This window comes from Hypomesus nipponensis, chromosome 26, assembly GCF_054491055.1.
Source record: "Hypomesus nipponensis isolate SF chromosome 26, ASM5449105v1, whole genome shotgun sequence".
NCBI classification, from domain to species: Eukaryota; Metazoa; Chordata; class Actinopteri; order Osmeriformes; family Osmeridae; genus Hypomesus; species Hypomesus nipponensis.
Window position 1 is genome coordinate 9,456,821 of NC_140386.1, and position 26,586 is coordinate 9,483,406.

At 49.0% G+C, this 26,586-nt stretch overlaps 1 protein-coding gene across 3 annotated transcripts in view; it reads right to left on the reverse strand.

Moving 5' to 3' along the window:
• Window positions 1-9,280: 9,280 nt before the first annotated feature.
• pik3r3b (phosphoinositide-3-kinase, regulatory subunit 3b (gamma)) overlaps window positions 9,281-26,586 on the reverse strand; it is a 118,666-nt gene continuing 101,360 nt past the window's right edge. For 2 of the 3 annotated variants that reach the window (XM_084692376.1, XM_084692377.1), the window contains 9 exons: window positions 14,688-14,826; window positions 13,051-13,149; window positions 12,536-12,716; window positions 11,772-11,897; window positions 11,532-11,674; window positions 11,035-11,211; window positions 10,509-10,583; window positions 10,172-10,342; window positions 9,281-9,972 (listed from right to left, as the gene is read on the reverse strand). In XM_084692376.1, coding sequence (XP_084548502.1) covers window positions 9,774-9,972; window positions 10,172-10,342; window positions 10,509-10,583; window positions 11,035-11,211; window positions 11,532-11,674; window positions 11,772-11,897; window positions 12,536-12,716; window positions 13,051-13,149; window positions 14,688-14,826 — 1,310 coding nt within the window. In that variant the 3' untranslated portion in view covers window positions 9,281-9,773. Of the gene's footprint in view, window positions 9,973-10,171; window positions 10,343-10,508; window positions 10,584-11,034; window positions 11,212-11,531; window positions 11,675-11,771; window positions 11,898-12,535; window positions 12,717-13,050; window positions 13,150-14,687; window positions 14,827-22,452; window positions 22,873-26,586 lie in introns of those variants that run through there. The other variant, XM_084692378.1, reaches the window with a different exon arrangement.

Genomic DNA, 26,586 nt, shown 5'->3' on the forward strand with positions numbered 1-26,586 from the left:
GGTGGAGGTGGAGGGGTAGAGGGGTTTAACTGGAGGGGTGTGGGGGTGGTGGAGGTGGAGGGGTTTAACTGGAGGGGTGTGGAGGGGTAGAGGGGTTTAACTGGAGGGGTGTGGGGGTGGTGGAGGTGGAGGGGTTTAACTGGAGGGGTGTGGGGGTGGTGGAGGTGGAGGGGTAGAGGGGTTTAACTGGAGGGGTGTGGGGGTGGTGGCGGTGGAGGGGTAGAGGGGTTTAACTGGAGGGGTGTGGTGGAGGTGGAGGTGGAGGGGTAGAGGGGTTTAACTGGAGGGGTGTGGAGGTGGAGGGGTAGAGGGGTTTAACTGGAGGGGTGTGGGGGTGGTGGAGGTGGAGGGGTTTAACTGGAGGGGTGTGGGGGTGGTGGAGGTGGAGGGGTAGAGGGGTTTAACTGGAGGGGTGTGGTGGAGGGGTAGAGGGGTTTAACTGGAGGGGTGTGGGGGTGGTGGAGGTGGAGGGGTTTAACTGGAAGGGGGTGGGGGTGGTGGAGGTGGAGGGGTTTAACTGGAGGGGTGTGGGGTGGTGGAGGTGGAGGGGTTTAACTGGAGGGGTGTGGGGTGGTGGAGGTGGAGGGGTAGCTCATTAATGTGTTGCTGATTTGGGGGCAGCCTTCTCCCTCTGTAAGCAGCGACCCTGAACAAGGTTCTGCAGGCTCCTGTCTCTGTGGAACCCAGTCAGCAGTCTGATACCCAGCCCACTGGCTCACCTCCCTCCGCCTCCTCCACCACCACCTCCTCCACAACCACCACCCCCTCCACAACCACCACCTCCTGAACCACCACCTCCTCCACAACCACCACCTCCTCCACCACCACCTCCTCCTCCACCACATCCACCTCCTCCTCCACAACCACCTCCTCCTCCACAACCACCTCCTCCTCCACAACCACCACCTCCTCCACCACCACCACCTCCTCCACCACCACCTCCTCCTCCACCACCTCCACAACCACAACCACCACCACCTCCTCCTCCACCACCACCACCTCCTCCACAACCATCACCTCCTCCACAACCTCCACAACCTCCACAACCACCACCACCACCGCCTCCTCCACCAGCACCTCCTCCACAACCACCACCACCAGCACCTCCTCCACAACCACCACCACCACCTCCTCCACAACCTCCACAACCACCACCACCACCTCCTCCACAACCACCACCACCACCTCCTCCACAACCACCACCTCCTCCACCTCCTCCACAACCACCACCACCACCTCCTCCACAACCACCACCACCACCTCCTCCATCACCCCCACCTCCTCCTCCACCACCTCCTCCAAGGGGCAGTGCTGAGAGGGAAATCCGAATACATCTTGTGGAAACAGGTTTTGAAAGATGTTTTCTGGGGACTATTCATCCTCCTAACCCTTCCCAGAAAGACAACTCTCCCCAGAGGGAGGGAGAGCAGATTAGCAGAAGCAGATCCCATCCTACAGTCCTGTCACCATCACACAGCACAGATCCCAAGGATAAAAGTCATTAATCTTGTCAAACAACACACCTCCAGATATCTCATTCCTGTCACGTGTGCGGTGGCCTTTCAGTCCCTGATAAAGCCTTGCTAATTGACATGCTAATTGCAAAAGTGTAGCATGGCTTCCATATGATCTGCTCCGGCTGGGATAGATTAGCCAATCAGGAAATTAACCATTGTGGTGAGAAGACAAAGAGAAAAGAAAACACAAGGGCTGTGTGTTGATGTGTGTGTGTGTGTGTGTTGATGTGTGTGTGTGTGTGTGTGTGTGTAGGAATGTGTAGGAACAGCACTGAACCATCAACCACAGTCTTTGAGATGTGTAACTCTTAAGCTGCAGTTGTCTTTGACTTTTGAGTCAGTGAGAATCCACTCTGTCCTTGTATTATACTGTACTAGTAATGAGATGAAAGTGTTTGTCTCATACATCACCTCCTGGATCACGGCAAGATGGCGATATCTTAACCAGACCGTCAGACGAGGTATAGGGTTGTGTTTGACATAGCTTATGATCCCTTTAGTGACTGGGGGAGAGAATGGACTGATGTCCTGGGAGCACAGCTGCCCTTTATAATGAGGTTCATATGAGGTGAATTCCTGTTGAAACCTAACTTCCATGCCACACACACAACCACCAATTGCCTATTGCAAATCCTAGGTATCCACTGGCTAACTATCCCCCATAGTCGACTATTAATCAGTCATTTCCATATGCTCACTATCGGTACTGGCATTACAGGCCAACGCACGAATCTCAGAAAAACCCTCTAATAGGTGTGTGTGTGTGTGTGTGTGTGTGGGGAGTGTATGCCATCATAAAACTATCATTATCATTCACGGCCTACAATAGGGTGTGTGCGCACGCATGAATTGTGGCTCGTCCCAATCCCCTATACGATTGACGGTAGGATGTGTATTGCGACGCGTTTAATCTCTGTAAATTAGCCGTCCCACCTCCGGCTCGACTAGGCCTTGCTGCTAATTAACGCAACAGGTGCGTTTGAAAAAAGAACGGCATTAAGTTTGGAAAATAAAGTAAATGCTGAGGAAAAGCCCTTGTAAACGCCTCAAGGATTATCGCCAATGTTCTTGTTTTGGTTTAGTTCGGTAAAGTCGGCGTAGGCTGCGTATGTGTATTGTCGTTGCAAGCGACGAGAGAACCGATGACATTCGGAGCTATGGCGACCACAGCCGCCCGTCCCGTAAGTCAAAATCTGATTGACCTACCTGACCAACAGACAAGGAAGACCTCCTGATCCAGGTAGGTTTGACTTTTATTTCTAAAAGGTTACCTCTATGCCAAATGTTTGCTTTTGACAGTTGGCACATTGTGATAACAGAACTCTGTCTCCGCTAAACGCGTTATTCAGTGTAGTGGCCTAGTTTCCCGCTATAGGCCTACTGTCATTAGCCTGGTGCTAACCAGATATTCAGGGGGAGGATAGGTTAGATGAGTTATTATGGAAGAAAAACTCTGATATAAGGGGTCTAGATCTGCTGTCACAGATCGTTGTTTAGATGTTCCCCCAAACAGTTTTCAATCCTTTCCTACGTCCCAATTATTCCAATTAATCTGATCTGTTTTTTAGAGACACAGTAGGGCTTCTCCATGCAGGCACATTTATCTGTCCTGTCAATCACTGGGTCTCTGGGGCCATAGTCTTTCAAGAGTGTGTTTAACTGCATACACATCAGTCTAGGTGTGTGTGCGTGTGTGTATGTAGCCTACAAGAGAGAGTGTGTCACTGATAAATGATTGGCACATGTCACGCGGGTCCCGAAGTGAGACTGAATTTCACATAATACAAGCTCTAATGGTCTTTTTAATGTCTCCTCTCTCTGTAATGACTCAAACTCTCGATCTGTGCGCATTTAATTAAGAACCTCAACCGAAGAAAAAACCCAGAACAGAGCCCCTGTAAATATAAAATTAATTGAGCGGAATTTGTAATTCAAAGCGAGAGAAGGAGGCTAGATGAAACGGTAGTCCTTTTGAGTTTAGCCCCCTGAGGTTTTCCTGTTCAAGGCCTGTGTTCTCTCCGCAGAGAGGGCACGGCCTCTACTACTAACCTGCAGCAAAGAGCCTATTCAATACAGACCCCAATCATTATATGAGGAGACAAACTCTCTCATAAGCAATACGGGAGTTAGGGAGCGCAAGGTCTTTGTTACTTTCGGAATGGAGACCACAGAATCCTGTTTGAAGCACTCTTAAAGTGTAAAGAAATCACTAGTGCTCGTCCCTATTGATTTGATTTAGCTGCTAACAGCACATGTTAAGGTTGAATTTAAAACCTGTATTTCCATTCAATTGTCAAATTAATTTCACAGAAGCCTTGGTAAACATTGTTAGATTGCGTTTGCTGTCTAGAAGGTCTTCACCCCTCGAGTATTGATTCTACTCCACTGTGAATACTGAGCTATGCTATTGGGGATGAATTAGGAATGTTTCTTATTGATAAAATAGTATTCTGATGCTAGTGCATGTAAGTTGATGGGATGAGAATTTGATGCATTTTTTTTGTTATTTTGTTAAATGAACAAAATAATCCATAAAAGAAATGTGAAAGATTAAAAAAATGGGTCACTATTTAAAAACATTGTGCTCCTTTATTCATGTTGAGGATATCGTAAACGTTCAGGATAAAACATACAGTTAAAGGTTTTTAACAACAACAAAAAATAAGAATTGTGAAATTGATTTAAACAAGACAGGAAAGTTAGAGAGGGAATTAGCTATCTTATGGTGATTTTCTTATAGCAACAATAAATCAGGTAAGGCTTGCTTGCAACCTCCAGGTTGTCTAAAAACACAACAACCCCAAACCAACAAGTCTGAATTTGGACAAAATATTTATTTATTCTGCGTGAGAAATGAACATGGTGACGTTCCATTGAAAATGTACATGAGTTCTGATCATACCAAACGGAAACACTACAACTGATACGAACGATTGCAACAAAATCAGGAAACAAATGTGCGGGGGGGATGGAGAGAACGTAACTGAAAGAATACCTATCCAAGTCCGATGCCAACATGGTACGATGTTGGGTAATACTGAGAAAGAGGTATTTAGAATTTGAGTAGGTGAGATTGAACACCACTTGTTGACAGCTGTACAAGAGAGGGTCGTCGTCGTCATAACGACCGTCTACATGCAACAACGATACAGGGCTGGTCTAAATAACACTGCAACCAGAATGTGTATGAGCGATAAGTTTAACGTTTTCCATCACAGCGCTAACGTGAGTAAAATAACCAACGTTTTATTGCTTGTATCTATCTACTTTGTAAGCTGTCATATGAAAAATAAACTGCCGCCCATACATTTGAGCAAATATGTGAAATAAGAATAATTGTTTAGAAATGCTTTCAGTCAGGAAACATTCAAAGTGTTGTCTTAGACACCGATTTATATGAAAGACTTAACAAATTTGAACAAGCCAAGCAAACTAGAATAAGCAACCATGTTCTCCTCTTTCTCAGTATTACATAGTTTAAAAAGCTATACAACTGACAGAAATATGACTCTTAACTTGGTTCAGCAAAAAGTAACTTTCTCAGTTAGCTATAATAAATTCTGATCTGAATACACCATTAACAGACAAATAACAGTTGTTTTAAAACATCTTTTTACCATTTTTCTTTTATACACAAAAAACAACAGTCAGGAGTACCAAAGATGCATGCTGGATCTGTACGTGTGTCAAAACAGGGAGAGTGCTGTAATACACCTTTTTAAAAAGTTTTTTTTTTTTTTTGCTTTGTATTAATTTTTATATTTTTTCCACTTTTTTTTTTTTTTTTTTAAATACGTTTTTGTAATTTTCTTTAAAGAAGCTGTACTTCTTGTTGCTGTGCTGGGTATTGTGATCAGACAGCTGTGGTAAGAAGAAACACGACTCCTGGTGAGAATCACAACATATTCAAACCTGAACTGCAAATAAAACTTTGCAGAACTGCTCAAGGGCAAGATGAACAGACAATTGCTATTTAACAGTCCTGGGATGGTAGTCAACATAAGCCTCCTCCTGTAGTTGTCAAACTTTGCGTTTCATTTTCAAACCGAAAACTCAAAAAGAAACAGTCAAAAAGTAAACTAGAAGTCAAGATATTTTGGTTCATACCCCCGCCCTAACCCCTTCCCAACTGCATTTCTCTTTGTTCGTAAACCTCTAAAAGACACACACGTCTCTCAAACAGGCGCTCAAAAACACTCAACTCTGTCCCTGATCCCTGACCCCTTACACAGAGAAGGGATATTGCATGCGCTCTGGAGACCTGAGCTCAGTCTGCTCTCTGTCCTGCAGATAACTTGTCGCTACACCTCTTGCTGAGACTACCCCTCCTCCTCCTCACCCCCCCCCCCCCCCAAGTACCGAGGGTGGAGGTGATGGGATGCATGAAGCTAATACATGCCCACAGTCCTTCCTAGCAGAACGTTAGAAAGGAATTAAAAAACGACATCTCCAGCGATACGTTTCAACCTGTGCAAATATATGACGATAACGTGAGAACAAAACAAGGGCCTTTTTTTTTTTTTTTTTTTTTTTTTTGGTAAATAAAGAGTTCCTTAATAAAACAATATGAAACACCAATGGCACACATGGAACTATGATGTTGATGAGTGAACTCTAGAGTTAAATGGAGCCCTGACTGGATAAAGGAGTATTGTGTTGCAAACTTAACTCTCTCTCTCTCTCTCTGTAGCGGCAGAGCAGAAACGGAGGCATTTGAATTGAATACAAAAACGGTGGTAGAATTAGAGCGTGAAACCAAATATTGCTCTGTATAAACAGCATACTTGTATTTGTCGCCCTGGAAATTAACTCCGGTAATAAATTTGACGTTATTGTACTCAAGTTTATAAACAAAAACTACTGGAACAAGCTTACTCAAGAAACCATCTATTGTTTCTGAGAAAAGCAAGGCGAGAATGAAATTGTGAAGAAACGATTTGAACATCCCTTTCAAACTTTTCAAAGGACAACAGGAAATTAAATCTTTGGTCTCAACGCAGGGAGAAATAGAAAGTGAAAAGTCAAACAACGAAACAAAATAAAACATACTTATTTTAGTTTCACGAAGAAGAAATGGCTGACTCTTTCATCACAGCAGAACCGTGACTTTGTGTGCATGCACACACGACATATCTATGACACTCGTGTTGTTTTAATGGGTGAAGTGTGCAATCAGACTACCCCCCCCCCCCTCCCTCTCCCTCAAAAAAAAAAAAATCACATCTCGGAGAGTTTCCAAACCTCCCTTAACCTCATCATGAGGAAACCATGACAACCTGCATCCGCAAAGCCAATGTCAATCATCAACTCACTTGCTCCCCCGCCCACCCCCAAAAAAGGAATCTCTTAATATATATGTATATTTTCAAAGACATTCAACAGTGAGCAATGCAATAGTTCAAGTAATAGAGTTTGGGACCTGTGTCTCGCGGTAAAGAGACTAGACACACACACTGCTGGATGACCATGTTGGATAGGAAGCCAGAGCTGAGACGCCGGCTCTATAGTAATCAGTAACCTCATAGGCTAACGTCATACTGAACGTGTCTAAAGACACCACTGCCATCGACTAACTTGTCTAGCTTACTGACTGACCCTAGCTGACACTAACTTCAACCCAAATTTGCTGGTTTTGTTGTGGACTTGTTGCATCTTAGACTGAGTTTGGGCCGTTTCCCCCCCCCCCCCCCCCATAAAAAAACGAAAGAATTCTATCCAAACGAATAGCGTGGTCCTGTTGTACATTCAACGTTTTCTCCATCCCTCCTCCTGTCCTCCCAGACACCCCACCATCACCCTCCAATAGAAGATTAAACTCTGCTGTTGCTAGGCAGGATAGACAGAGTGTGACTCGGCATTGAAAAAGGGGCCTTGTGTGTCGTGTGTTCAGGCTTAAACCCCTGTCCCCAAACACATGGGGCCTGTCTTATCACACAGCCCTCCTCCGAGGGGGTGGAGAGACGAGGGCTGATAAAGGGGATGCGCTCAGAGGGGTGCAGTGTCTGCAGGGGGGGGGGATAAGATGGCGGGCTACGACGAGTGTCGTATCAATCACTCGCGGCGGTTCCGACGCGCTACAACCATCGTGGCCTCCCTCTCGTTCTGCTAACACAGCGACCCAGTCAAGCCCTACTCACCCACACGCAGCGTCACCCTGCTGGTGAGAACGCAGCATTGCAGACAATGCATGCAGCGTTTAACTTTGTAACCAGTGTCTGCTCCTGTCTTTTGAAATCAATCCGGCTTCTCCCGCTCTTAAGGTTCAGATTTGGTACGTAGTATCTCAGTCATCCGTTTTTTTTTTGTCCCGGTTACAAGTGTTCTTGGAGTGAGATCTGCAGTTCTGGGACGGTAGAGGGCATCTAACACCAAACATCTGTTTTTTTTTTTATATTCTTTGTCCTCCTCCTGGGTCGTTAAATCACTAAGTCGTTGCTCCGCTAACCTCTCCTGTCAGCGGGACCTTAACATAGGGTCTAGGAAGACTCGGCTGGCAGGCTGAAGCCCGGAGTCCAGCACTCAGGATGAACACACTGGCCTCCGGGGATTCTGGGACATATTTCGAGCTCTGCACAGGAACAGCCAATGACTGAACAGTAGCCCATGCACAACAGCCAATCAGAATATAGGCAGGGAAGAGAAGGAAGCGAATACAAACTGCACGTGGGCACATTGCAGTTGGGTTTGCAGTTTTGGGAAAACCTTTTTTATTATGCGATGGTGTCTTTTTTTTCTTTAAACAGAAACGTCTTCCACTGGTTATAAAGTCAAGCACCGGTTTTAGAAGCTTCTTGATGAGTAAAACACAAACACAAAAGAATGTCTTCAGAAACCGTTACTGTTGATCTCGATTCCCTCCCAAAGCTGGATGTACCCTGCTCTCTCTCGTCTACGCTGCTGGAACGACAGCCTACATACTCATAATACGATGTTGGATTGCACGGTCTTTCAAGTTTTTGCCATCTAAAGCCTGTGTCATCAGCGGGTAATCTGTGTGAGGGTACACTGCAGTTCAAAGCTTATCTCCAAAAAGTCTGTAACAAATACAAGTCTGAGGATTACACACTTTCTCTCTCTCGCTCTCTCTCTCTCGCTCTCTCTCTCTCTCTATGACAAACATTAGCATATACACATGTTTAGTCATTTTCTGAAACCACACATAAAACGTGTTTTTAGGTTTGACGGTCATTAGCCTTCACTGTGTGTGTGTGTGTGTAGGGTAGACTTATCCTGAACGATAAGTGCTTCTAACTTGACCATTTCTGTGCGTACCATTTGGTTACCAAACCTCTGCGACTTATAGTGCATAAGCACTGGGCCCAAACTCTGTTTTGTGTGTGACATCAAACAAAATCACTTGCTTATTTGCCACCTCCTTCCCCCCAAAACTATAATACTAATACAAATGTTAAAAACTTTCCCCCCCCATGCCAACTTTGGTGTCCATGACTGTGACGACACACACACAGAACTAAAGAAAACAGAACATGAACCACCCAAAAAAGAAAACGACTTCTTTCCTCTACGGTTAGTATTAAAGAAGCAAGCTTTTTCTTCACTCTTAAGACTACAAATCCTTTTTCTCTTGCCCCATTAACTCTCTCCCCTTCTCCCAGCCCCCTCCCCTCCATCCCCCCCTCCCTCACTCCCTCCCTCCCCCTTTCAGCAGCAGTCTACATGGAGGAAAGCTCTGTCCATCGTCTGGTATGCTACATTGTTTTTGCTTTTCGTACGGATAGGGACAGAGGTCATACACATCATCATCATCATCATCATCATCTCTTGCATTCCGCGGTACAAGCAGGAACAAACAAAGAACGAGTCGAAATTTCAAAAGAACAAAAATGAGGGGGGGAAACAAACAAAGCTAAAATGGGAGTGTTATTTTTTCTCTGAAAGTTGTCCCGGCTGAAGCGTAGCAGCGGGTCCCCTGAAAGTCGTCTCTTCAGTTGCCTTCCATTTTTTTCTTCACATTCACAAACATTAAAACGTCTTTGTGCAAATCAAGCAGTCTTTAGGTAAGAATGCCCTCCGGATTGTTCTAGTAAAAATATATTTAACTTCAAGGTGGCTGAAGTGTTGCAGCAAGTGTTTTTTCTTTTTTTCTTGTTTGTTTATTTCTTTCTGGTGTTGGAGGGGGGTGGTTGGTGGTGAAGGGGGGTCTGATGGTGTCTTCACATCCCCTGCCCCTCTGCCCCCCTCTGGGTCCCTGTGTTGTCTCTCTCTCTGTGTGTGTGTGTGTGTGTGTAGCAGGGCTCATCTGCGTCCAGAGGGCATCTGTGCGTAGACGGGGTAGGCCAGGCGCACATTGAGAGAGTCGTTGTGCTGGACCAGGGACGTCTGGTGGTAGTGCAGGACCAGCTCCTTCAGGCTGCTGTACAGGTTGTAGGGCTCGGCGAAGCCGTAGCCTCGCGGCGTGCTGTAGATCACGCAGTGCTTCACCTCGTTCTCCACGCTGCAGGAGGGGCCCGGAGAAGGAACACGGAACAAGGGTTAGGGTTAGCACACAGTTAGACAGCCTCGCCGTCTTTCTAGTTGGGTGTGCTTAAGACTTTGGCGAGCACAGCCGTTGTTCTCTCTCATATTTTCCTATTATTTTCCCACCCCTAAGGATCCCTCAATATTTGGACAACATAGGGTGGTGGTGTACTTACACCACAGAACAGGCGTAGCAGCCCTTCTTGCTGCTCTCCCTGATGAGGAAGGCCCCGTCTGGCTTCCCCAGCAGCAGGTCCTCTGACTGTGTCCGATTCAGGTCTCCCACAAACCAGCTCTTCTCATCGTAGTGGGGCAGGACCTCGTCCTCCTCGTTCACAAAGTACCCTCTGGAGGAGGGAGGGGGAGGGAGGGAGACACGGGTCATACAGGGCAAACTGAGGCACCAGAACTTGCTGATCAAGCGCTGGGGTTGACATGGTTGGTGTGGCTGAACTAGGTTAGCTTGCCCCCCCCCCCCTCCCCAGTGCTGCTGGCAGGAAAAAACAGACTTACTCATCGGTGTTGTCGCTTTTGATCCCTAGCCAGTCGTTAATTCGTTTCTGACGCACCCCTTTGTGGTTGAGCCAGCTGCACAGAGAGAAGAAGACAGAAGGAAGACTTAAAGACAATCACTCCAGCGACGCATGTCTGTCACCCTACACGTCAACGCTGGAGTGCCCTGAGCCGGGCTGTCGAGCAGGCGAGGAGAGCCCAGAGGAGAGGGGACAGTCTGGATTGGAGCTCGTCATGGTAATGCCCGTTCTTAGAATTCAGGGCATCCAGCTAAAGAGCTTCCCTAGAAAGCCTCACTAAGACCAATCTCCCAAGCCTCCAATCTGGCAACCTGAAGGATAACCCCCCCCTTTTCTGCCCTGGGGTAACCTTGCACCTTCTGACCGAGCGCAGGTTGTCAAGCTGGCGGTGTTTACGCCGTGCGCAGGCTTAACGCAAGAACATCACACCTTTTCATGGGATCAGTATCCTTCCTGGAGTTCACTTCAGTCCACACAGAGTATAGCAGACACACAGGGCTACTTACACAAGGTACTGGTCCCGGATCTTGCGCAGCTGGATCAGGTCAGGTTTAAGGCTGTTCATCTTCTTGTCTGTTTCCCGGTTGTCCAGGGCCTGGGTCTTGAGGTCCTGCTCCAGACTAATCTTGCTGTCGTGGATCTCCCCGAGGCGAGACTTGAGCTTCTCATAGTTCATCATGATCCTGTGGAGCGAGGAGGATTACGCCAGGTTAGTTTGGGATAACGTTTCGTTAGAGGAGATTTCACATCTGCCGGCCATCGAGGCGCTAAACGGTCCGGGTTCCAAGAAATGCACACTTGACCAAAACACTCTTGAAGTGTTTTATTTTTTGTGTGTGTGTGTGTATACATTTTCTTCAGTGCAAAAATACACATTCTTATTTCAAAAACAAGTGTCTTGTTGTAGTCAACACAACAGAAAATTCCTGGCAACAAAGAAATCCTGTTCTATTGGCATTTCTATTGTCTGAGCTGGTGTGTGCGTGTGCGTGCGTGTGTCTACCTCTCGATCTCCTTGTCGTTGCCCTCGCGGCGGAAGCGCTCGATGTACTCCTTGCTGTAGCGCTCCTGTGTGTGACACTGCTCCTCAAAGATCTTGATGGTCTCGTTGAACGCCTCGATGGCCGTCCTCTTCATCTGGATCTCCTGAGGGGACCACCACGGACACACCAGAGGGTCAGACCAGGAGCCATGGTCCAGCAGGTGAAGGGGGGGGGGTGTGTGTGTGTGTGTGCGTGCGTACCTGCGAGGTCTTGGTGTACTCCTCGTACAGCCGGTCGTACTCTTTGCTCTTCTCCTGATATTGATTGTGATATTCCTGCAGCTTCTTCCCCACTGCGTCGATGTTGTCCTCCTTCACCAGCTGATCCTGAAAACGGAGGAGAGAGTTACAGAGAGACTACTACCACACTCAGAGAGAGAGAGAGAGGTACAAATACTACACAGAGAGGGGGAGAGAGAGGGAAAACCACCACACTCAGAGAGGGGGAGGGAGAGAAAGAGAGGTAGTGGCTGCTCATTAACAAAGGACCAGAGGTGTTCTGTGGGAGTGGCTGAGTAATGACTCGCCCGGCCGCCTGGAGAGAGAGGCCGCTAGGAAACGCGGAGGCGTCCTGTCCACATCACGGACGGGTGCAATTATTTAGAAGAGCGCCGCGCCGGCTAGGCAACAGGGCCATATTTCACACCGTGCGCAAATCCTGCTGCCGCGGCACTTTACCTCTAGAACACCCCCCCACCCCACCCCACCCCTCCCACCAGCACCCCACCCTTCCACCCTTCCACCCCCCTCCCCACCCCACCCGTCCCACCAGCACCCCACCCTTCCACCCCCCTCCCCTCTTACCCCATCCCACACTACCCCCTCCCCACCCTCCAGGACATAACAAATTAGAGTTGGAAAAAGGGGACGGAAAGCATAAGAAGAAGCGTGGAGAGAGAGAGAGAGACAGAGAGACGAGAGAGAGACAGAGAGAAAGAGAGAGAGAGAGAGAGGTGTGTGCTCACCTGCTGGTAGCGGGAGATGGGGTACACCAGCTTGACGTCCAGCTTGGTGTTGTACTGGGCCAGGGACTCGTGACGGTAGTGGCTAATGAGCTCCACCACAGAGCCGAACGTCAGAGGGTCCGAGAAGCCGTACTTGCCGTCCCGGTGGTAGATCTTGATCAGCTTGTTGTTTCCCCCTTTCCTGGAGAGGTAGAGAGAGAGAGAGAGAGGTAGAGAGAGAGAGGTAGAGAGAGAGAGAGGTAGGGAGAGGTAGAGAGAGGGGGAGAGAGGTAGAGAGAGAGAGAGGTAGAGAGAGAGAGAGGTAGAGAGAGGGAGAGGTAGAGAGAGGGGGAGAGAGGTAGAGAGAGAGAGCTATAACATACATACTCAAGTTGTAACTTACAGTCTACAGTGATTATCCCTTGTAGACGGTTGCTGGCTTCACAGAAAGTGAGACTGTGTGTGTGTGTACCTCAGGGTTAGTGTGTGTGTGTGTGTGTGTGTGTGTACCTCAGGGTTAGTGTGTGTGTGTTTACCTCAGGGTTAGCGTGTAGTCTCCCTGCATCTTGGTGGAGGCGTCCCGGACCAGGAAGGTCCCATCAGGCATGTCCCTCAGCTTGTCATTGACCTCCTCCCTGTGGAGGGGGGAGAGAGAGAGAGAGAGAGGCAGGGTGAACACCAGTGAGCCAGTCAACAGACGGCAAACACAGCCTACTGCAGAACCATCCAATTAACAGGAGCTTCTCGTCTGGTAAGAACACTCTGGTCTGGTGTACCCTGTCTCCCACACAGACATCTGTGCTGTGTGTGTGGGTGTGTGTGTGTGTGTGTGTGTTGGCAGCGAGCAGAGGCAGTGGCCTGTGTCCCTCCGGTCTGCTTTACATGGTCTGCCTAACCCTGTCTACACACACACACACACACACACACACAGAGAGCTCCGGTCTATAGGTTTCCCAGCGCCCTAGACCGGCTTTAGGGGGCTTCTGTGTCTGTCTGAAGAGCAGCTTGACCCCACCGTCTGAGCCCCTGGGGACAGTAAGCCATGTCATGCTGAGGAAGCAGACAGACCACACCAGACCCCCCCCTCACACACCAGACCCCCCCTCACACACCAGACCCCCCCCTCACACACCAGACCCCCCTCACACACCAGACCCCCCCTCACACACCAGACCCCCCCCTCACACACCAGACCCCCCTCACACACCAGACCCCCCTCACACACACCAGACCCCCCTCACACACCAGCCAATCTCCCCTCCAGTCAGCTGACCTCTACATGCCAGTCACTGTGTGTGTGTGTGTGTGTGTGTCTAGGTCTCTGTGTAGGTGTGTGTGTGTGTGATAATGGAGTTTCATTTGGCATGACCACACTATTCTGAAACGTGGACCCCAGAGAGAGAGTTCCTGCCAAAACTCATTACCATGCATGTATGTCATATGTGTGTGTGTGTGTGTGTCATATGTGTGTGTGTGTGTGTGTGTGGAGGAAGTGTATGTCATATGTGTGTGTGTGTGTGTGTGTGTGTGTCATGTGTGTGTGTGTGTGTGTGGAGGGAGTGTATGTCATATGTGTGTGTGTGTGTGTGTGTGGGGGGGGGGGGGCATGTATGTCTGTGTGTGTGTGCTGATGTTCTGAATAATGTGAGTAATCAGAGCATGAAAGCTGACCAAGGGCCAGTCCTGACAGACTGTCGAGAGCTCCCTGCCCTGCAGATCTACTCTCTCCCAGCCCTGCAAACGGTACCTCTCTGTGTGTGTGTGTGTGTATGCAACACACACAGACAACATTTCAATTGGAATGTCTGTGTCTTTGTATGCATTTACAGTAAACATGTGTGTGTGTGTGTGTGTGTGTGTGTGTGTGTGTGTCTCAGATGTCTGTCAGCTTTGGAGGGGCAGTAAGCTGCACTTACTGGTGTGGGACATCAGATATAGACTAAAGCTAGTCTCTGAGCACTGCTGTAATCTGCTCAGACCTGGGACTGGCTGACTGACCCCCTGGCCCCGCACCACACACACACACACACACCCTGGCCAGAGCAAGAGCAGAATGGATAAGAGCAAAGCAGGCCTGAAATAGTAACATTATAATCAGAAGACTTGGAAACAACCACAAACACACAGGTTCTGCAAGGTGTGTGTGTGTGTGTGTGTGTGTGTACACACATACCTGGATATGTCTCCCCAGTACCACTCGGCCTCTTGTAGCGAGCCCACAGACCCCTCCTTCACCACACTACTGCTCACTGGAGTCACTGGAGTCACTGGAGTCACTGGAGTCATGGGCTTGGCTGGCTTCGGAGGAAGAGCTGGAGAGAGGGAGAGAGAATGTTAATTATGAAACAGATCAATCCCTTGACTACTTCTTCTTAGTCTCTGGCCCTAGTTCTGATCTGAGTTCATCCCTCCCGACCTCCCATCAGAAAGAGAGAGCAGGCTCATAGCTCAGACGTCCAAACGGGAAGATCGGAGACGTCTCCCCCTCCTTCGAGGAACTGATTCATAATTCAAGAAGGACAGAAAAGAATCACAACACCAGCAGAGGAAACCTTGCGTGGAGAATACTAATCCAGCGTTTGTAGCGGCCCTTCTCTCTCTCTCCAACACCCAGAGAAGGGTTTCTGTGTTCTAACAAACACGTCCACGGTAGATGTATGAAGCAGAGAGCTGGAGGCAGGGCACAGGAGAACTCCTTCATTATCACCACCACACGGCCTGCTGTTCTGGAAGCCGTTTCACAGCAGTAACTCACACAGAGAGGGGAACACTGGGACTGAACAAGCATCGTACATCATGCTCTTCCTTACAGGTGTGTGTGCGTGTGTGTGTGTGTGACCATGGCCCGACACACACTAGTCTGTGCTTTACACACACATTAGCAGCTGGCTGGATCGCCACGCCTGCTTTCCTTGGTGTGTGTGTTTTGACTTTGTGGTCAAACTCTTCAACATGAATGTTCAACAAAAGAGAGTTGGGAAATGTCTACTTGCTGTCAGCCTAACTGTCTGTTAGGTGGTCTTTCAGGGCGGAGAGGGGGGGCAGACTAGCCAGGTGCAACTAGGAAAAAAGTGGTCATTTTGCTGGCTGGGGGGGAAGAGGAGAGGAGAGGGGGGAGATTGCCTCTTACCTCCTGCAGCTCAACAGTGGCTCCTCTGTTAGCCAGAGTAGTTTGAGCCAAGTCAAACTAACCTGCTCCTGACCCAGACACCGCTCTACACACACACACACACACACACACACGTGCGAGGAAGGACTCGACACAGACAGGAAGGTCCGGATGATTGACAGGAGTTGTAATGGTCTACTTGAATGGAGCTTTTGGAGAGACTGAATGGGAAGGACATTTGATGAAGGGGCCTACTGAGAAAGTACAGTACCCCACACACACACACACACACAGCGGATATCACAGTGAGGGGGTTGGAGTGTGCCCATACAGGAGAGTGAGGTGCCACACTGAACTGCAGATACTAGTGTGTGTGTGTGTGTGTGTGTTTGTGATGGAGGATTACACAACCTCTAGTCACCACATAGGGCTACATAAGCTTCTCCTGGTCTATACCACATCTAAAAGATCTGGGACTTTGAACATCAGAAGTGATTTAAATTGTGATTCCAGTAAAGTGCCAGGTGTGCTTTCTGAGCTGCGGTGTGAAGGTGAGCCAGTAGGGGGCAACAGTCAGGCCTGGCTGAGGAGGATGCTCACTTTTCTTCTACTTGAGCAGGGAGAAACTCGAGTCTGTTTAATGGAAACCAGTTCCTGCCGTTGGTCTGGCAGTTGGCGTGCGCACACACAGGGCCTGGGCGGCGAGGGTGTTCTCTTGCCCTGTGGGGCGAGTCGGCTGCTCCAGTGAGAGAGAGGAAGGGGCGTGGCCGCTCTGACGTGTGACACGACACACTTCCCCCTCGCCTCATCCCTCCCTCCTCACCTCCTCTCTTCCTCCTCACCTCCTCCTCTCTTCCCTCCCTCCTCACCTCCTCCTCCTCTCATCCCTCCATCGAATCACAGGTTCACACACGCGTCTTTCTTTCCTGGCACATGAGGAGGAAGGCATGAGGGGGGGGGGGCTGGAGGGCGCTGGGGGCCAAGTGAAAATGAAAGCCCTGGCTAGCTTGTTCCCGTGTGTGTGTGTGTGTGTGTGCAGGCCACCTGGTGCAAGGCAAGGCGTGGCATGGTGTTTAATGTGGTACTTTAGATTTATGCGTGGCTGCTTGGTTCAGACAGAAAGAGTCATTAGCAGATTAATTATACATCCGCCTCAACCCAGCACCCCCCCTTCCTTCCTTCTCAAACTTTGATGCAGAGGAAACTTGCATCTTACTTTTTGTACTCTACAGAAGAAGGAAAAAAGAAAAAAGTCTGAGTTGGCTACAGTGCCACACACACACACACACACACACACACAGCAGATGAATTTCATATGGTAACAAAGCTCCATTGAGGAATCTGTGAGTGTAGTGGCAGAGAGAGCCTGACCCAGAGCCAGCGAGCAGAGGGAGGAAATACCAGAGATCCTCCACCCTCTCTCTCCCTCTCCACCCTCCCTCCCTCCCTCTCCACCCTCCCTTCCTCTCCACCCTCCCTTCCTCTCCCTCTCCACCCTCTCTTCCTCTCCACCCTCCCTCCCTCTTCCTCTCTCTCCCTCTCCACACCCTGTTCCTTTCTCTCTCCCTCTCCACACCCTCTTTCCCCCTCCACACCCTCCCTCTCTCTTTCCCCCTCCACATCCTCTCTCCCTCTCTGCTGTTCTGACCACAGCAGAAGTCAGGTGCACCAGGAGGGAACCAACCTGTTCTCTTAGCTGGGCTGTTTCCCTGCATCAGCTGGGACGCAAGCACGCTATTCCTTAAACTAAGCTTAGGGGAGAGAGATATTGAGAGTCTTACAGGCACAGAACAAGGGGCAGTCTGAAGGTTCCCTTTGTCCACTGTGTGTGTATAGGCTTGTGCATGCATGACAACAACCTCCAAAGCCACAACACAATGCTGTCCAGCCAACAAAGGACAACAGCATCAGTAGACCACACACAAACACACAAACACACACACAAAACATTAAATGAACCACAGGGCAACCTTTCACCCCACCCCCCCAAGGAGAAGAAAAATGTTAGGGGGGGGGGGCGCTGTAAATGTCTGTTTACGAGGACCCCCGTAAAGTCTCGAACCAAAGCCAGTTCTCTGAGACAAAAAATAACCGATGCAAACTTAACAGTATTATCAACTGTCAGGTGATTTTCCAAATCAGTGTTCTTTTGACACTGTGCTGGGTCAGGACAAGTCACTGGGAAGTTTCACTGTGAGAGAGGGAAACACGAGAGGAGGAAACGAGAGGAGGAAAGAAGAGGAGTGTGTGTGTGTGTGTGTGTGTGTGTGTGTGTGTGTGCTCTAGCAGGTGACCAGTGCGCTGCTGAACAAAGGAGCATCAGCGCCCAGCGCTCTCTCTCTTACTCGCTCGTTCTCTCTCTTACTCGCTCGCTCTCTCTCGCTCTCCTGCAGCCCCCAACCCCCCCTCGCAAGACAAAGGAGCACTGCTCAGCCACCCGCTCTGACACACACACACACACACACACACACACAGCAAGATGGATCACCCGCCCACAACAGACACACTCCCTACACAGGCAGGAACGGGGAATTGAAACAGATCGTGTCCCTTTTAACAATAACTGTCACTTTAGTGTAAATCTATGACAGGCACACACACACACACACACACACACACACACTCCAAAGAGCCATCATGGGGGCCGTGAGATCAGTGCACAGAGAAAGAGCGCGTCCCGCAGAGTTTGAGGCAGCTGTTCCACTCAGGAGCATAGGAAGCACAGGTTGGAGCAGCAGACCAGTGACCGAGCACCAACACTAGCACCCTACAGCTATCCCAGTCTGCCCTGACACACACACAGATGACCATGTCAAACCAGAGCTCTTAATAACTCTTAGCCAATTTACCCCACAGTAGAACTGTCACCTAAATTAGCATGAAGCACCGCTCTGGCGCCACGCACACTCCAAACTACTGCCAGGTAAGATGACTGCTGAGGGGGCTGGAAGCCCCTTCACCCTGTGTGTGTGTGTGTGTGTGTGTGTCAGTGTGTCGGGGGTGGGAGCCCAGAGGGTCCCCCTGACACACACACAGACATGTAGAGACATGCCTGCCAGAGAAGCAGAGACATCACCAGGTTTAGCCTGTGCACACACACACACACACACACACTCGACCAGGCAGACAGCTTATCTTACCCTGGAGCCCTCGGAGCTCATGCACACACGCTATACTGCACTCCGCTTCACACACACACACACACACACGAGAGAACAGCAAGTGCACACACAGACGAGAGAGAGAGAGAGAGAGGAGGGCATAGGGTAGCAGAACAGAGGAGAGAGAAAGGGGAAAGAGAGAGAGAGAGAAAGGGGAAAGAGAGAGAGAGAAAGGGGAAAGAGAGAGAGAGAGAAAGGGAGAGAGGAAACAAGAGAAGAAAAAGACAGAAAAGCAGTCATGGTTCTTACCTTCCTCCTCCACTGGAGTCTTTGTGAGCTGCATGTTTAGTCAGCTGATCTCAGTCCACACACTCTCTCTCTCCGTCTCTCCTCCCTCTCTGTTTCTGTCACTCCCTCTCCCCCTCTTTCTCTCTCGCTCTCTGCCTCCGCTCTGCTCGCTCTCTCTCCTCCTCTCTGTCCAACTGGCTTAGAGAGACCAGTGCTGATCCTAATATCAGACAGCTAATCTCTGAATGGAGACCAGCCTCAGCCAATCACAGCAGAGGGGGGTGGGCCTCGTGAGAGAGGGGGGGGGGGTGCATGAGAGAGAGAAAACGAGAAGACCTTAAGGGGTGGAGTTGAAGACCCCCCTCCCCCAGGTAAATAAATTGTGTCAGAGACACCTGGAGAACGACACAGGGAGAGAACACTAAAGACTCTGACACACACACACTCTCACAAAGACTCACACGCCATCCAGTACCACTCCCCAAACGTGTGGACTGTATGAATGGAAAAGGGCAGCTCCTCAATCCTCTGAGCCCAGTTTCCACAGAACGGCCAAGCCATGTCTTAACAGATCCAGCTGACTATCTCCCCACACACACACACACACACAGGGAAGGAGCTGCCTGGCGTGTGGTGGATGCAGGCTGAGACAGAGACAGACATTAACCAGACTCATGTGTTCTGACTGGGCTGAATACAGTCCCACATGTGGAGAGAGACAGAGAGAGAGAGAGAGGGAGGGAGAGAGGGAGGGAGGGAGGGAGGGAGGGAGGGAGGGAGGGAGGGAGGGAGGGAGGGAGGGAGGGAGGGAGGGAGGGAGGGAGGGAGGGAGGGAGGGAGGGAGGGAGGGAGGGAGGGAGGGAGGGAGGGAAAGACAAAGGAAAACGAGAGAGAGTCCGTGTTGAGAGACTGTAAGAACAGCCGACCATCATAGGAACCACGGGTCAGGACATACTACCCTACGACTGAGTGATGTCATCCCCCCGTTTAGACTGGAGAAGAGAAGAAGGAAAACTGATGATGATCCATGTGTCCAACCTGCAAAGTAACCCACACCTCATCTCTGACACCTTACACACACACACACAGTGAGGGGTGTAGCTACGTTGCCGTTAGAGACGAAGGCTAACCTTCCCTTGGGGCTGTGCTCCACCTGTAATAATCACCTAGCGCCACGGTCACACACACACACACAGAGCTGCCGCCCCCAGCGCTACCTCCTGACTGTCAGTGCCTTTTCTTCCACTGTTATGAATATTCGAATGAACATCTGCATGACTCTCAGCTTGCCCCCCCCCCCCCTTCTCTCTCTCCTCAGAGGACGAAAGCCACCGAACCCATCAGAAAACGAGAAGGACTTGCTTTTCCTGGGGCCAAGACGTTTTTCTCTTGTTTGTGTGTGTGTGTGTCTCAATGTTTGTGTGTGTGTGTGTCTCAATGTTTGTGTGTGTGTGTGTGTATCGGGGACCGCACTGGCATTGAGCGCTGAGATAAGATTAATGTGCGGATCACATAGGTTCTTTCATTCAGGGGAACAGAGGGAGAGAGAGAGGGACCATTCAGCCTGTCGGCCTCCCAGCCCTCCCTCTCTCTCTCTCTCCCTCTCTCTCTCTCCCCTGCAGCAAGGTCCGTCCCCCAGCCTGGAGCCCCCTTCACAGGCCCAACACAAAGAAACACTGCACATTACACAACTGAGCCACCAGACAGGAAGCCAGCTCCTCTGGGTGATTTTTATTCTGCTGTAGAACGCAACAGAGAGCAGGAACAATCTTCCTTCCACGTGTAATTATGTAATTATACCCCTTATTTTCGCCAGTAAATAATTGTTCGGTGCGCTGAACACCTTCTTTGGAAGTCTAACCCTGGACCCGAATTGTATTCGTTCTATAGGTTAGTACACACTCGGAGACTAAAATACTGACACCTATGGCTATGATAAAGAATTGGATATGAACTCATAACGAATAGGTGAAAGCCAAAGAAAGAACAGCACCATTTCAGTGCATCGCCAGCGTATATGAACGGAAAGGACAGGGCATAGGGGACGACTTTCCTCATTCATTCCCTCCCTGGAACGAAACAAAGCCGTTTCTATGGAGATATCGTAAATGTTTGACCCGGAGAGGTTTACTGGACACGCAGAATAACTAAGAATATTGTGACAGGACACTTTACTCGCATGCTCAAGGCTAGGCTATACAAAGCAGCTTCTATATCTAAAAGCGTTTTACCAAGGACACGAGACGTGTGTGTGTGGGGGTCTACCGGCAATTCCATTCAGTGCAATTCGACTCTGCGACATGAATTCAATAACGTACAGACAAGGATGGATTGGATGGGGGCTGCAAAATTGGGGGGATTGAGGGATTATTCAAATATATGCGATTAGAATACCTACATGTCAGCCAACTAGAAAGATGCGCAGGCATATATTACATGGTCCCCTTTGCATGCATTCTGCGTCTTCAGCTTCGCGATAGTTCCAACAGAGCCAATCTGAGTCGAGACAATCTACTCAGATCTCTCGTTTCTGCTCTTTCTCTCTATCCCCTCCCCCACCACCATTTGGCCCAAACTTAATATATTTAACTAGGACACCGATGGTATTTCAAAGACGTAAAATCTATTAAATAAACCTAAGGTTCCTTGACTGTAAAATTGATAAACCGCTGGCATAGACTACGGATCGAACAACTAAAGTAGACGCGCTGGTGATTATGTCCCAAAGAAACCGCTTATTTAACAGAAGCCGTTTAGCCTACAAATATAATTTCGTTAACTTTTATCTGCGTTAATCTACAGTGACAAAAGGGTCCAAAGTTGCCTTGAGGGACAATGGGGCAACAATTGTGCCCGAATAAGACCGTCCGAGATAATACTGTTCATTGGAGCCACATCTCGCACGACATTAAGGCACCATTCTGTGGCAGTCGCTACACTTTACAGAAAACACGAAACATTTTAACGAACCAGACAACGCGTCTGTTTCACTGTAACAATGCATGTTATATGGATGTCATTAACGTTTCAACAGTGGTGGAGAGATGATCATAAGTTTGCCAAACGACGTCTTGTCAGCTTGTGGCTCAATCATGGCGAAGGAAAAAAACTATGCAAAAACGAAACAGTGCGATAAGACGGAGAAGCAGCCTAGACAACTTACTTAGGACCATGTACATATGTAAGCTAAGTTTAAGAGGTGATAGTAGACCTATCTGACAAATAAATAGGCTACATTTGAATGACTAGGGAGTGTGAATAGGCATTGTATGAATTCATATTGAAGCTATGTAAATCTCGCGATTTAACTGACAATCGCTCTACAAACAAGCTGGGGCAATAGGGTACGTCTTAAAGTTTTTCACCATTGCATGCAATGATGACACGTCTTCTCATACTATAACGTACACTGAGATAATGTGTTAAATCCGTCGTCATACCTGGCGGTTGGTCCATTTCTATGTAAAATATCAACTCTGTGGAATATGGCATCATAACATCCCTCCAATCATCATCCTCTTTTTCCGTCGTCCAGATTGTGTTGTACATTGTCTCACTTCTCTTGCAGATCGCACTTAAGCAATCTTTCTCAAAACGATTATTTAAAAAAAAATGGAGCACGAAACACACGTATAAAACACTGGATACTGCTATCTATCTAGGACTAAACTTGTATGATCTGAATTCCTGCTTCAGAATCAATAAATATAAGATGAGATCTGTAGAAGCGGCGGGCTCGACTGTTTTAACATCGTTTCTCCTGTTCTAAAGGCCTGTAACATGTTCTAACAGTTTTACAGAACAGAAAGTAGATGCCAGCTCTACAATCCTGTCCGTTCCTTAGACACCGGGCTGTAGACTTCATTTTAAGCACACTGACAGAGCGCGGAGAACTCTTCACATCATATAGGACAAACCACTTCACACGCGCACACAGGGGTCAGACGTTTCTAACAATGACGCACCTAAAATGCTTGCGCGCGTCTGTCGAGCTTAATTCCAACATAACAGCGGCATTTGTCTACGAGTAGACGAGTGGGATTTTAATGTCGTTTGACTGCTTTGTGATTAAAATAATCACATTTGATTAAGAAGTAGGTGACATCATTTTTACGCCCCCCTTTTTCCTGCGGTACATTGGTATGATCCTAGTCTCCGATTACTTTCAGAAGCCAGGAGAGGAGCAGTGCGCAGACTCAGATGTGAAGAGGGGTCTGCCTGCTGTGAAGACCAATAGGAAAATTACTTCACCTAAACTCTGAAGTTTTGTACTTTTTCTTTTTTCTTTCTTTTCAGCCTTGCCCTTTTACCCCATGATCTTGTCAGGGATGCGGAACTAAATTGCCCATTGGACTTTACTATGAGGGACAGAGGGAGGCAAGCCACAAGAAGATAGCATAGTCACATTTATTTTCAAGCTAAATTATTTAATTAAACATTTTATAGGTACTAACATCCCTCTTGACAGATGACATATACTATCAACCCTTATAAGTAAGCGGTCAACCTTTGGGATTACATTTTGTCTCAACTTCTCAACACCACAGCCGGCGCCAAACTAAAGCCCCACGACGTCTCCATAGCGACCCAGACAGAGTCCACCCGAGGACGTCTCCAGCCTCATCTGCACGGCGACCGTCTAACAATGGTGTCATATCAATGGAGGGAGCCAGCACAGATCGCACAGCGATTACAGCCAGTCTGGCCAGTGGCCTAGTTGAGACAATAAGAGGGGTCTGGTCACCAATCAGCCCCCCCAGCCCTCCAGCCCCCCCAGCCCTCCAGCCCCCCCAGCCCTCCCCATCTCCTCTCAGCTAGATCTGTCCATCACAGAGGACCCTGACAGCCCTCTGCCTGCCCAATAAAACAGACCAGAGGTGTCAGAAGCGTCTACTTAACACAGCACAGGGGGGAGGGAGGGGGGCCGGGGGGAGGGAGGGGGGCCGGGGGGAGGGAGGGGGCCCGGGGGGAGGGAGGGGGCCCGGGGGGAGGGAGGGGGGCCGGGGGGAGGGAGGGGGGCCGGGGGGAGGGAGGGGGGCCGGGGGGAGGGAGGGGGCCCGGGGGGCCCCCAGATGGCTCGTGCCGGACACAGGCCTCTGTCTGTCAAGTGTGTCAAAGTGCTTTAATTGCTGCTGTCTGTGCCACACAGGGCTGGCTGGGCAGATGGATGCAAACAATGACACAGGAACTGACGGGGCTTCTTCCTAATCCACACGGCCAACGCTGAAAAAAAAAAAACATTAATCTGCTCCATCCCCCCCACCCCCTCATCCATCCATCCCCAAAACTGACTAACAATAGACCCGAGAGGCATCATGCCTCCATTTACATACTGTATGCATAAATGCGCATGCCGTGTGTGTGTGTGTGTGTGTGTGTGTGTCAGCACCCTGTGTACCAGTTTATGCCTTTAATAATGTGTCTATCTGTTGTTGGAGTCTGAAAGGGATGTGTAATTGCTTGCCAGACCTCGGAATCTAGCTCATCCCATGCATCTGCTAGACAGGTGGTGAGCTAGCTTGTGCGTGTGCGTGTGTGTGTGTGTGTGTGTGTGTGAACACACTGAGCACAGGTGACCCCAGGGACTCTCAGGTGTTTGGTTTGCCATTTCCGTAGCCATAGCAACCCTGCGCCAGCTCTTAAGAGCTGTGGCGTGTGGGGAGAGAAGATCGTTAGACAAACTCTGAATACGGCCTATGAGGAGGTTTAACACAAGTCCTTAAAAGAGGAAAGTAAAGTTACTTTGAGCTGTTATATATTTGGGGTCACATCATCTTGTGTTTAGAATGCAATGTACACCATGGACAAGGAAAGTGTTTCTTTAACCTTCTAACACAGTCATTTAACTAATGTATCTGCTTTGTCAGGCCAGCAACCATTTTTACACTGCAATGAGAAAGCAAAATCTGCAATGGGGACACAGACTGACAGTGATGAATAGTGCAAATGTGACCAAGTGCATCCGGAGATGTGGTTTTATCCGAGTGGGTGTGTGTGTGTGTGTGTGTGGTTGAGGGAATTGCAGACTTTCATTCCTGTTTTTTTTTCATGGCTCCCTAGTCCCTCTGTGTGTGTTTATCTACCTGTGTGTGTTTTGTATGTGTGTGTGTTCCCATACGTGTGTGTGACAGCCCAGTGATTCAGAAACAGACACTGCAGAAGTACATCTGCCCATGTGTTGTGCCTTCTCATGCACACCGTAAACTACATTACCCATAATCCCTGGCTCCCGGCACAGCACTTGTGTCTGAATGTACGCTTCTACATTTCCCCGCATGCAGGTCGCACAATCATGCTCACAGCCATGGGGCGGGCAGGCAGGAGTAAGAGAACGAGTCTCTAATCTGCCTGGATACAAAGGAAGACCAAGACAACCAACGCCTGATTAAAAACAACAGTGTTTAAGGTAGCTGAAGGGGAAAGGTAAAGGGACAGTATGTGATTGCGGATTTGGAAAGAAAGGTGTGTGTGTGTGAGTGTGTGTGTGAGGATGAAGAGGAGGAGGGGGTAGAGGTTTCACCACTCTGAGTTGACCAGAGCCTGCTTGCACCATGACACATTTCCTGACTGAGCTATTTTGATGTTGATTGTCCCTAGCCCTTAGCGTTTTCATATTTTGTCTGCCACTGTAGTAAGTAGAGTGGAAAGTACAATTCAGCCACAGACACGAACAAGCGTCTTCATGGTCCCTTTCTAAACATAGACACTTGAAGTGTGTGTGTGGAGTGGAAGTACAAAAACAAAACTGGAAACAGTTGCATAAGGTTCATAAGAAGTCCTGTATACATTATACATAACTACTTTGTCAGCTTGTGAAAAACCATACATGTTGTGCATTTATGAGCTAACACAGGTCAGTGAGATGACACGTTCACAAAACCTCGGTCAATATTCAGCTTGCCCGTGTCTTGCTAGTTCCACAGGGAATATATCAGTGATATCAGACAGTGACTGCATATGTGATACATGACCTAGAATGGATCTTGCCTAGTGTGTGTGTGTGTGTGTGTGTGTGTGTGCCATACGGACACACACATGTAAGTTGGTAACAGCAGAGGAGGACATGTGGAGAGGCCATGCTTCCTGCAAGGTGCATATGGCGGTAAAGCACTCCCTGTGCCCTCACCACACTCTCCATATGTGCCACAAAACGTCACACCTGCCCTCTCGGCCAGACACAACTCATCTGAGAACATCCACCTTTGGGCGCACGCCCTGCTCGGGGCTCTGACCTAGCGACCAGGGGAGTTCGGTGCGTTTGGCGTGCGTTTGATCGCGTCTTCTCCTGACGGGCTGAAAACCGATCGGCAGTTCTCTCCTCTGGCTTTGGCTGCTCCGGTCTGTTCTGACTGTGTGAGAGAGCCAGCCGCAGCAGCCAGCCTCCAGTCATGTGCGCTCAAGACTCGAGGTAAACGATTAGCTGCACTGCCTGGAAGTTTCCAGCTCCCCCCACTCCCCATCCTCCTCCCTCAGCCTGGGAGAACAGATCTAGGCTCCTCTGCGGTGCCCTGCATCCCGCCGGCTCCTTACCACGCATCGTACAGCGACCCCCGTAAAACAAAACAAAAACGACA